The 12,666-nt window shown below is 38.8% G+C and overlaps 1 protein-coding gene across 2 annotated transcripts in view; it reads right to left on the reverse strand.

Moving 5' to 3' along the window:
* Snx27 (sorting nexin 27) overlaps positions 1-12,666 on the reverse strand; it is a 77,963-nt gene that overhangs the window by 30,581 nt on the left and 34,716 nt on the right. For both annotated transcript variants that reach the window (XM_051198788.1, XM_051198789.1), the window contains exons 3-5: positions 7,690-7,882; positions 5,506-5,570; positions 1,069-1,173 (exon numbers count right to left, since the gene is read on the reverse strand). In XM_051198788.1, the coding sequence (XP_051054745.1) occupies positions 1,069-1,173; positions 5,506-5,570; positions 7,690-7,882 (363 nt within the window). The remainder of the gene's footprint in view (positions 1-1,068; positions 1,174-5,505; positions 5,571-7,689; positions 7,883-12,666) is intronic.

Consider the following 12,666-nt stretch of genomic DNA (forward strand, 5'->3'; position numbering starts at 1 on the left):
CAATCACCAATGGACAGACGTATCTGGTAAAAGATTGGTAGGAACTCTGAATTGAAAAGACTACCAATTAATCATGTTACCACTAAAATGGACAAATAGACACTGAGGAGTGCCTACTGAGAAGCAATAAATTATATTATTATAGCCTAACTTAGAGTATTTGTATTTTGTATTAAAAAATAGAACTTGAATATAATCAAGCCTCTAGAGTAAATTTTTTTTAATTTATTTTATTTTTATTTTATGCACATTGGTGTCTGGCCCACATGCATCTGTGTAACAGGTATCAGATCTCTTGGAACTGGAGTCATAGGCAGTTGTGAGCTGTAATGTGGGTGCTGGGAATTGAACACCAGGTTCCCTGGAAGAGCAGCCATTCTTAACCATTGACCCATCTCTCCAGATCCTAGAGTAAATTTCTATTTATAGAATATACAGGGAGCTTAAAGGAGATTAAAAAATGACCTACAAGGAAACATGCATATATACATGGTCCAAGTTCATCAGAACACACATGTGCACCTCCACAAGCACATGCATGAGCATAAAACACACACACACAAGGGACTATGGAGATAGGTGGCTTAGTGGATAAAAGCACTTGCTGGACAAGTATGAGAATCTGAGTTTGAATCCCTAGCACTCACATAAAAAGGTGAGCACAGACCTATACACTCAACATTGTAACCCCAGCACTGTTGAGGTGAAGCCAGGATGATTGCTAGAGCTTGCTGGTCACCAGTCTAGAGATTCTGTCTCAAAGGAATAAAACAGAGTGATAGAGGACAACACCCAATTTTAGGAAGACATCAATATCAACCTCTGATCTTCCCAAGTACAAGTATGTACACCCACACATGCATACATGCAACCTGCTCACAAACCTGAACATACCAAATGGTTTTTTTTTTTTTTTTTTTTTTTTTGGTCTTTGGAGACAGGGTTTCTTTGTGCAGCTTTGGCTGTCCTGGAACTCACTCTGCACATTTTGTAAGTATTAACTCATTTAATTTTTTACTTAGTTTCACATCATCCAATGTCAAGTTGACTTGCTCAAGTTTAATTTACCTGGTATACTTGGTCTGTAGTACTGTTCTTTTTAACTCTGACGGTAACTGCTGTTCCATCCGGTAATGCTACTCTCAGTTCTACATCAGACACACCATTGTAATTCTAAAGGAAAAGAAAGAATTTGCAATCCAGTAAATTTTCACTTCCCTTGCTACATGCTAGCAAAACAATGTCTAATGTAAGAAACAGGAAGTAAATTTTATTAAAATGAGGAAAATTAAGTTTTACAAGTTAATGTATTTACACTCATAAAGCTGACTTTAGAGTGTAGAAGTTAAAATCATGCTCCCATTTCAAAATAGAGTACTGTTGAAAAAGTCTAGATGAGATTTTGGCTCATTCTTGTCACTCCACAGAACACACAAAGGAGAGAAAAAACCAACAGGAGCAGTCTCAACACTGTTTGAATAATTAAACAGTTAGGTCTGCTTAAGGGATATGCTGATGTCCTTTCAAAACCTTGGCATGATCAGACCATCTTCAATAGGAAAAATGGGTGAGACTTAGGGATGTAAATCCACATCATGCCCAATATTCTAGCAAAGACTACACAATTCTTATTCTATTTAATTAAAAACAGAATTGGGGATATAGCTCAGTATGAGAATGCTTACCCAGAATGCTTAGGGATCTAGCACAAAAATAAATAAATAAATAAACAGACAGATAAAGAAATAAGTAAATGAGTAAATAAATAACCAGCCCTCATGGCTTTTGGTAATAACACATTTTCTTTTTTTAGTTTTTTACATCAATTTTATGTGTATGGTGTTGTCTACATGTATGTATGTATACCATGTTCATGTCCAGTGAGCACAGAGGTTAGGAAGATCTTTAGATTCCTTGGAACTAGAGGACAGATTAGATGGGAGCCACCATTCAGTTGCTGGAAACTTAACCCAAGTCCTCTGCAAGAGCAACAACGGCTCCTAACTGCTATTTCTGTAGCCTCAACATACTTTTCTAATACAGTTTGTCTTTTTGTTTGTTTTTTGAGACAGTTTTGTCTTGTAGCCCAGGCTCACCATGAACTCAGAGCCATGTTCCTGCCTTGATCTCTAGAATATTGGGATTATAGGCATGAACCATCACACTCAGCTTCTAACAGATTTTTGACCTTGTAATTTTTTCTCTTCTTTTTTCTTTTTATGTATTTATTTTACTACTATTGGTGTTTTGCCATGGTGTCCAGTCCCCTGGAACTGGAGTTACAGACTGTTGTGAGCTGCCATATGGGTGCTGGGAGTTGAACCTGGGTCCTCTGGAGGAGCAGTCGGTGGTTTCAACCACCGAGCCTTTTCTCTAGCCTGACCTCATAATTTTTATTACTGAGAAATAATCATCTAGAAATAAGTTCCTTTGCATTGACCATAAAAAATTACTATTCTTTGTCTAAAAGTACCCTAAACATTACAATAGCTTCCCCCCTTTACCCACAGGGGTTATGTTCCAAGAACTACAATGAATGCCAGGAACCATACATAGTTGGTACTGAAACCCACAATGGATGCTATTCCCATCTGCACTAAGCAATTATCATGCACTGCGGCTGCAACTTTTGTAGTTTAAGGTGCTTCAACAAAACCAGCATACATTTACTTTCTCTTGTTCATAATTTCATAGATAGAAGGGCAAAGAGGTGTTCCTAATATAGGCCTTGGCAATCTTACCAGGATTCTTTTTCTTACTGTTGTAAGGGAAGTACTCCATGGCTCCCCTTGGGTGTATGTGATTGCTAATAATGTACTCTCATGAACTGAAGGCATCATTAAGGGTTATTTAAATACAGCAAGCACTGTGATACTAGAGCAGGCACTCTGATAACTGACCCAATTATGAGGTGACTACCACATAGGGGACAACATAGAATGACATAAAGCTTTATCATGGTACTCAGAATGCCACACAATTTTAAGCTTACAAAGTGTTTACTTCTGAAATATTGTATTTTATATTTTTAGATCATGGCTGACCACAGACAACAAGGTAAAACCACGGGTAAGGGGAGAGCACTATTATATTTTATATCCTTATCTACAAGAAGCCTATAATCTAGTCAGGAAAACAAGATACATACATATTAAATAATTTATAGACTATACATTTGTATTACATATTCACCCTTCTATCCAATACTTATTAAACACCTCCAACATGCGAGACATTGTCGTAAGGCACTGGGAATATAAAGATAATCAAGAGTTAGCTCTTACCTACTGGTAGCTCACACACTCTTGTAAGCTAAAAATATAAAGTAACAAACTGATTACATGTATAAAAATTAGAAAATGTGATGGCAATAACATGATGATTGGGTGGTACTAACTACAGAAGCTCTTGGTAGGATGAAAACTGATGCTTTGAGTCCTCCAAGAAGAAAGACTTCAAAGAGAAGGTGGACCTGAAAAATGGCAGACTAGAAGCTGCCTCTGCATAGCACAGTGAACAAGGAAAGTCAAAGTAACAAAGAACGGATTCCATTCCAAAGACAAAAAGAGTAGAGCATGGGATAATACAAGGGGCTTCGATAAAGACAGCTGAAAAGTACAGAGAACCAGAAGGGTGATCAGAGAGGAGTGACCTTTGACCTGTTCTAAAGGATTAGCAGTACAAAAAAAAAAAAAAAAAAAAAAAACGGTTATGGAGGCAAAAAGAGGGGGAGATTCCCTGGAAGAGAACATAAACTCTAAGAACTGACATATGGATTAAAGAAATAAAAAGCACTCCAGAGCCAATGAGAGGGCCGGTAGGTTTGTTCAGCTGATAAAGGCATTTGCCATTAAACCCGATGACCTTGATGAGTTTGATCCCCAAAACCCACATGATGGAAAGAAAGAACCAATTGTTCCCTAAGCTGTGTACCATGTTGTGGTGTGCTGCACGGTGTACAGGCATACAAACACAATAAATCAATCAACATTAAAAGCATATTTCGTGGTTTTGGAGATGTGTCTGGTGGCAGAGCATTTGCTGAGCAGGCATAAGTTTTGAGGTTTAAGTCATAGCACCATAAAGGAGAAAAGAAAGTACCAAAGTACCTGGAATAATGATATATCAGACAACGGCAGGGACTAAGATTAGAGATAGAGGCCAGACCATGATGGGCCTTGTGAGTGCCATGTAGGAGTTCAAGCTGAATCCTGAAAACTGAGGGAAAGTTTCAATTTTTTAAGTAGGGAAATGGCAGTATAATGGAGCAGCTTTCTAAGAAGCTTAGCTATGAATGCAGAAAAATGGTTACCAGAAACATGAAAGATGAGCCATGTTTTTATTCAGAGACAGAGAAGCAGAGAGGAGTGATGGGGGAGGGGGAAGGGAGGGGAGAAGAGAAGGAAGAGGAGAAGGGAAGGGAAGGGGGAAGAGGAGAGGATTTAACCATTTTTTCATAGCAGCAGAATTATGACAGTGAATTTTCAATTAATCCTGCCACATACACCATTAAGAAAGCTCCCCAACATAAAAGAGACCCTAAACCCAGTGCCTCAGAAGCTATGTTCCTTCTACACAATTTCACAGCATTCTAAAAGAAGTAAACTATTATATTTATTGATGCATCAGAGTCCAGCAGACAATGAAGAAATAATCAAAATATTACCTCAGAAATATAGAGAGAAACTTGTATCACAAGAAGAAATACAGTTTACCAACATACAGGTCCAAAATAACCACCATGGCTGCTGTTTGTCACCAGATAAAAAATTACCTTAAAAATAGCAAACAAAAGAGGGATAGACAGGTAGACATGCAGAGGGACTGTACGGAGAAGGAGCAAGTATCTTCTAGCTCGAGCTCAGAGGAAAACAGAAGACTCACAAGGAAAACGGGTGGAGCTGGAGACCAAAATCACCAGACTTATGTCAGAAGGAAGACATGGACTGCACGCTTCCTCATGAATCTTAATATGTGTACAGGACGTGAAGTGGAGAGGGAACCACATAGAGGGAGTCTAACAGAAACAGGAAGGAGGGAACAAAAGGGAATGATGCAGCAGGAAACAAAGACTGCGTCACATTTTCCTCTCACATGCATACCCCAGACTCAAATGCATAAATAACAATGAAAAAACAAAAGTAGGAGGGGACTCTGTGGAGACCAGGAGGAGACCAGAGGGAAGGAGCAAGGGTACATAATGAGGGGCGAATATGGACAAAATACAAGGGCGTGTGCATGTGCACCTGCACATATACATGATGTGTGTAATTGAAAATATGGTGCAATGTATTATTTTATAGCATAACTAAAAAAGAAACAAAACAAAAAGACAGAGAAGTTGAACCTGGCTCTAGGTCTTAAAGGGTAGATATATATGAAAAGGAAATGGAAGTAATACAGTCGTTTGTAGAGTAGACTACAACTTAACCCACAAACATTACCTACATTTTTGCCCATGAGGAGCTAAGCAGGAAATTATCATTGCAGGGAGTGTTCACCTACCTCATCAGATTCTGACAGGAACTCCTGCATGATGTCGCTCTCACCAATGACTCGGATGGAACACACTGCAGAAAACAAAGACAGTATCTAGCATCAGGCCCTACATCAATAGTATATTAAAGTTTACATGAAAATTGTCAGGGCTGAGCATGGTCATACATATCTGCAATTCCAGTACTTGAAAGGCTAGAGCAAAAGGTTTGCTGCAAATTCAAGGTTAACCTGAGCCAAAGTCATTTCTAGACCAACCTGAGCTATACAGCAAGACCTTGTATCAAAAAGTATACAGAAAATGTTTACATCATCAGTAACAAGCAACTATAACCTAGTATATATATATATATCCTTAGCATATGTAATCTTAAGGCATAAAAATCAATTCACCTAAATGAAATAGAACAGTATAATAAAAGGAAATATAAAGATGTAGTTTGCTAAAAATGTTAAATACAAAAAAGTATAGTACATTTAAATTTTCAGTGCTGTGGGATCAATCATCATGTCAGAACATAGGAAAAAATAAGCAATAGAAGGAAGAGAAAGGTCAGCTAAGAATAAACCAAATATGGAATTAAAACACAAAGGGAAAACATGTATTTGTCCTAGGAACAGCAAGTCAGAGAACAACATCGAACATCACTTTGGAACAAGGACTTAAGCTCAACATAGCATCTAATTTCACCTACCAAGTGATCTAAGAAAGACAGACAGAAAGACAGAGGTACACAAAGCAAGACACAGGGGAAGAAATTGAGAAGAAAGGAAGCAGGTAACTAAGTAACTAGTTGTCTAATCTAAAAAGGTAGTGTCCCCCCCCCCCATGATAAATAGTATTGACAGTTTTTTTATTTTTTTAAAGTAAATGTCCCCATGGCATGTTCAGAGACCAGATTACTTTAGGAAAAACAGATGGGGAAACCCCACAAATTTCAATGTGAGAAATAGTTCTTCAGGAATAAGGTTCACTGCCAAAGTTAGTTTTATTGGGGTGTTTCGTTATGTTTTGTCTTAATTTTAAATCAAATTAGGTCAATTAGTCTTTACACTATTATTCTTTTAAACTAATATTCTAAAAAATCTATTGCAGAGTGTGATGATGTGAATAATAGCCCCCACAGGCTCATTTGTTTGAATGCTTCATTCCTAGTGGTTGGAACTATTTGCTGGGGACTGTAAACAAGCCCCATATTCAATGCTTTCTCTATAAGCTGCCTTGGTCTTGATGTCTCCTCACAGCAATAGAACAGTGACTGAGACACACAGCTAGCAGCAGGCCATACGGTTATGATATTAACAGCCAGGTTAGTCTCTTCCCACAACCAAGAGATTGTCTTACTCAGATCTGTGTCATTTCTTTGTCTTTTTAAAGAAACAAATATTCCAGTATCCACATCCATAGAATCCCAAGTTATCATTTGGAAGTTTCATTAATTCTACCTATAGGCTGCTGAGAACAAGGAGACTTTAGATGGCCAACAGCTGAACAAATCTATACAGGAATTTTTATATAAGACACTGTCATGAGCCAAGAATCACTAATGTGCCATAATATGTATTTACAAGTAAATATAACCCTATAACTAAAAGTCCCCCAAGGACCACCAAAAACTATTCTTTTTTTTACAAAGTTCTCTGAAAGCTAGCAAAGCAGGGTACTATCACTATGATGAACATTTCAGCCTTGGATTTGGGGCCCATGTCGCTTAATACTTCTGATCTGAAACATGACTTCCTTACACTACTGAGTTTTAGGAAACACAGCCATGCAATTAAAGAACCAGAAGCTATGTCCACTCAGCATAGTTTAATGGACTAGCCTACCTTTTAAACTTTTTTTCCCCTTGATTTTTGAGACGGGGTTTCACTATGTATCCCTAGCTATCCTAGAATTCCCTCTGTAGAGCAGGCAGGCTAGTCTTGAACGCACAGAGATCCACCTCCCTCTACCTCCTGAGTGCTAGGATTAAAGGTATGTGCTGCCCCTTCCCCTTTTAAACATTTTTAAACTTCCATTTATCTATTTGTCCACTTGGGTAGAACACACACCTACCATTGCAAATGAGTGGTAGTCAGAGAACAACCTGTGTGAGTTGGTTCTCTTACCATGGGGGTCTTGGGGACTGAACTCAGGTCATTAGATTTGGTGGCAAGTGCCTTCCTACTAAGAAATCAAGCCTGGCTTACCCTTTTCTAGATATTCTTCCAGTCCCCGACGCCGGGCATCTAGCTGTTGTTCTGATAATGAGAATGGCCACTTTCCTGGAAGTCGAGGAAATGTAAAGTTGGCAAACTCTCTTTTCAGGTTTTGGTGCAAGATGGCAAATTCCCGGTACCGCTTAGAACACAGCTGCCGCCCTGCCATGTAAACGTTGTATACCTGGTGAGACAGAATGAAGAAGCCACAGTCATCTAAAGTCAGCTCATGCTGCCCTGGTGTCTTTCTATGCATGACACTACAAAACATTCACAGCCATTTTAAAAGGAAACTTTATAGACATGGAAAAAGTTCTACACACAAGAAGGCTACTCCTTTCGAGAGAGGTATAATCTTATTTTTACCAATTTCTCCAACATCTAAGTAACTTCAAAGGCAAATGTCAGTTTTTAAGAGTGAATTTATTTTCAGAAAGCCAGAAGTCTCTCAAAAGCCACTACAAATATAAGAGTGACCAAACAAGCTAATAAGGAGGGAAATAGAAACCTAGAGTTTATTATAAGACAGCACGACTACTGTGTATAGCTCAGACTAGCTAGTTCTACAGTCAATGTCAAAGGAGGTCAGAGGACAACTCACGGGGGAGGGGGGTTCAGTTCTCTCCACCACATGGGTCCCAGGCAAAGTCAGGTTTTCAGGCTAAGTGGCCTTTCCCTGCTGAGCCATCTCATCAACCCTATGGCTGTTTCTGTTTTATTTCTTCTCTCACTGGTAGAATTTGGATTGTTTCTGAGTAGTTAACCTAGCAATGTGAACAATACTGCTATAAATGTTTGTATACATGTCTCCTGCTGTACACATAGATATGGGAACTGAACCAAGCCTTCAAAGATATGTGTATTTTACCTCAGGATAGTTTTCAACTAAGCTGTTAGGATGCTTAACAACTTACAATCCTTTCCTTAGCATCTAAGAAAAAAAATCCTTTTAGGGGCTGGGAAGGGGGAGTGCTTGCCCAACATGAAGAAACTCCGAATTCCTAGCAAAGTTCAGGGTCACCTCCAGCTATATAGCAAATTCAAGGCCAGCCTGAGATATGTGAAAAGAAATGTATTTTTGCCAATGGAATGAATATGAAAAAACTTCAGAATGATTTTAATTTATTTTTCCAAGTTACTAGCTAGGACAGTTGACCCTTTGTCAACATGACACACAAATATATTACTTATTAAGACCTTTCTTGATTGTTCCCAAGACCTCATACTAGTATCAGCATCACGAACATTCCAACATTTAAAAAGTCCACAGGTGATTGTGCACACCTTTAATCTGAGCACTCAGAAGTCAGAGGCAGACAAGTTTACAGGGTGAATTTTAGACAGCCAGGGCTACACAGAGAACCCTGTCACAGGAATAAAAATAAATAAATAAAGAAAGAAAGAAAGAAATAAAGAAAGAAAGTTCTATAGTCTTTATTAGTTCCACTCTAATATACCCAAAGTGTCTTTCAACATTCAAAACTTCTCTATAACAAACATTTCTTCCTATATTGTCCAAGTATCCTTTTTCATAAAATACCAATTCTTGTGGTTCACCTATTGTTACCTTAAATTTGTGTGCATTTCTCATGAATTTGTACAACTCCTGTAGTCTTTGGGTTTTTTGGTTTTTTAAAAAGATGTTTGTTTACTTCACGATGTTGCTCAGTTGTCCCCAAACTCCTGAGCTCAAGTGATTTTCCTGCTGGGGCCAAAGGAACAAGCCACCACTCCAAGCTCTGTATGGTTTTTTCCACTGGGATTTTTGTTTGGTTATTTTTGAGACAAGGTCTTGATGTGTATGTAGCACAGGCTCACTCAAATTTGAGATTCTCTAGTCTCTGCCTCCCAAATGCAATGTGATTACAGCTTTTTGCTATTGTTCTTTGTGCTTGACAATATTTTCACTTGTGCAGAGTATTTTCTCCCATTTTTACTGTTACTTTTACTTTATTTAAGGGTCTTTTGTATAATAAAAGCTCTTACTTTGATTCATTTATTTATTTGGTTTTGGTTTCTTTGTGAGGGGTTGTTTTGTGATAGGCTCATAGGCCCAGCACTATGTAGCCGAAGTTGGCCCTCAACTCCTGATCCTACTGTTTCCATCTCTCTAGGGCTGGGCCACTACACCTGGCTCAGACTACAACCCTTTCTTCCTCACTAACAATTCCACCAAGAACAGCAAAAGGCTCTGAATTTTAAGAATATAGTTTATCACTCTTCTTCATAGAGAACACTTTCCTGTCCAAACAATTTTTTCTGCCCACAGATTCAAAACTTTAGACTGTGGTAATGCATGCACTCAATAAACAGAGGCAGGGGGATTACTGCAAATTTAACTAAGGCCAGTCTGGTCTACACAACAAGTTCAAGGCCAGACAGGAATCCATGTGAGATCCTGTCTCTATAAAGTGGGAAAAAGATCTAAAAACTATTTGCCAATATTTACTACCAAGAGCTTGTAATTTTTCTATAATATGGAATTCTACTGGCAATTTTTCTCATTTTCTTTTTTTAATTTTTGCTAATTTCCTTTCAAATCAAGAACATTTAAATTATTTTTCTTTCTTTTTTTTTTTTTTTTTTTTTTTGAAACAGGATTTCTCTTTGGAGCCTGTCCTAGAACTCATTCTATAGACCAGACTGGCCTCTAACTCAGAGATCCTCCTGCCTTTGCCTCCTGAGTGCTGGGATTAAAGGCGTGCATCACCACTGGCCAGCTTAATTTTTAATTATTTTCTCTAAATACAAGTATAGGCCATCCAAGCTGGATGTCCTCAAGTGGTCTGTAATCAACCTCTTGTTATAAATAATAGAAAACTTGACATAAAATAAGAAACAACTTTTTTCCAGTCCTGGGACAACAGTTAGCTAGGCTCTGTGATTCCCTAAGAAAAGGGAAAAAGTAAAATGAGCACTACAGCTCCTTGGCTCTGCCTGGATACCTTCTAAAGCAAGGCTCAGGGAGGCCACGTGAACCCAAGTAGCTGGATTTGTGAGGCCAAGCACTCAGAGGGTGCTAAAAACAAGCAGGCTCCAGAAATTCCCACCAGGTCACCTTGAATTCTGACTGAACAGCAATCCAAGGAAAGAACTCTCACTTAGGGGAGCTGTAAATGAACAACTCTCAGAGTTAGGTTTAGAACAATTCAACTTTCCTCCAGACAGGAAAAAAAAAAAAAAAAAAAAAAAAAAAAAAAAAAAAAAAAAAAAAAAAAGCCAAAAACCAAAAAAAATATTCCCTGAATTTCTTGAAGTTTAGAAGATAACTCAAAAGGCCTGCTTTAGGAAGGAGACTAAGTTAGTTCTAGACTAAGAACTATTCTAGCTAGGGATGTATCTCATTCATACAGCAAATGTCCAGCATACTCAAAGACCTTTGGTTGATCCCCAACACTTACTATAATTTATTATGTTTTTTAAAAAAGCTATACAATGCCAGGTATGTTGGTGCATGTTTTCAATCTCAGGATTTTGGAGGCAGAGGCACGCAGGTCTTTGTGAGTTTGAGGGTAGCCTGGCTTATATAGTGAGTTCCAGAACAGCCAAAGCTATGTAACAAGACTCTGTCTACTACACATACCACCACCAACATTATCATTTCCTATAGCCAGTAGACTAAAAAGTTCTACTTTTAAAAAGAATCTAGTTTGGTAGTGGTAGTGCATGCCTTTAATCACAGTATTTGGGAGGGAGATGCAGGTGGATCTCTGAGTTCAAGGTTAGCCTGGTCTATAGAGTGTGCTCCAGGACAGCCAGGGCTACACAACACAGTGAAACCCTGCCTGGGGGAGTGGGGTATGGTGGAGGTGGGAATCTAACAAAAACTAGTGTCTAACAGAAATTTAATTTTTTTTGAACTTCTATATTTTTTAAATTTAAATTTGAAACAAGCTTGTTTTACATGTCAATCCCAGTTCCCTCTCCCTCCACTCTTCCTCTGGCCCCCACTGATCCCCTATCCCATCCCCTTTCTGCTCCCCAGGGAGTGGGAGGCCTTCCATGGGGAATCATCAAAGTCTGTCATATCATTTGGAGCAGGGCCTAGGCCCTTCCAACAAAAATTTAACAGACATATAAAAGAAGCATAAAGATTTTACATACAGCCAGAAGAAAGACCAAACAGCAGGAAGAGCCTCAGGAATACAGAAATAAGAATTTAGCAGGGCAGGAACTGTGATACGTGTGGCTTTGGTTTCTATTTAGGATTTAGGAAGTTATGAAAACTTCCATCACTTGAGGTAGAAGAGCACTGAGGTCTGAGAGACCAAGCAAAGGCTGAAAATGAGCACAGAAAAGAAACCAGTTGGCTGAAGGAGACTAGAAACACTGCCAAGTGTCTAACGGTAGAGTTAAAATATCAATCAGACATATGATGCATTAAATCTCCAGAAAACCAGACAGTGCACCAGAAAAGTTACCCTTTGTGCAGCCCCAGTGAAGTATTCAACTCTCTGCACCAGCCTCTTCCCTTTCTTCCAAAGTGTGCCATCTCGGTCTAAATAAACTATCTCTGCTTCTGCTAGTATCTACATCTCTGTCCAACCCCTCATCCATCAAACAAGAATCTGGAACCTCTCTGGAGGTATCTGCTGAATGCAGACATATCACACTTGCACAATATATCCCACTGACTTGCAAGACTTTTCCATGGCCTCTACTATGCTCACAATAAAAACTGGGCATACCGTAGGAAACTAAACAGAGTTCCATCTGGTTGCCCAAGCATACAGGAGGTGATTTAGCAATGGTTGAGTCAGATACAATGTCCACCCACTACCCAGCTCCTTTCCTTCTACTAAGAAAAGATAGCAACAAACCCCGTGATGTAGATGGCATGGGCAAAGACTTTTGAAAGAGTAAAAGCGAGTCACTCTGAATTCCTGGGAGTGAAGGGAAACCAGCCCACGTTCCAACCATGACATTAATAACAAGAGATCTGATTCAAGGGAAACAGAGTTGGTTTGA

This window comes from Phodopus roborovskii, unplaced genomic scaffold (assembly GCF_943737965.1).
Source record: "Phodopus roborovskii unplaced genomic scaffold, PHOROB, whole genome shotgun sequence".
Classification (NCBI taxonomy): Eukaryota; Metazoa; Chordata; class Mammalia; order Rodentia; family Cricetidae; genus Phodopus; species Phodopus roborovskii.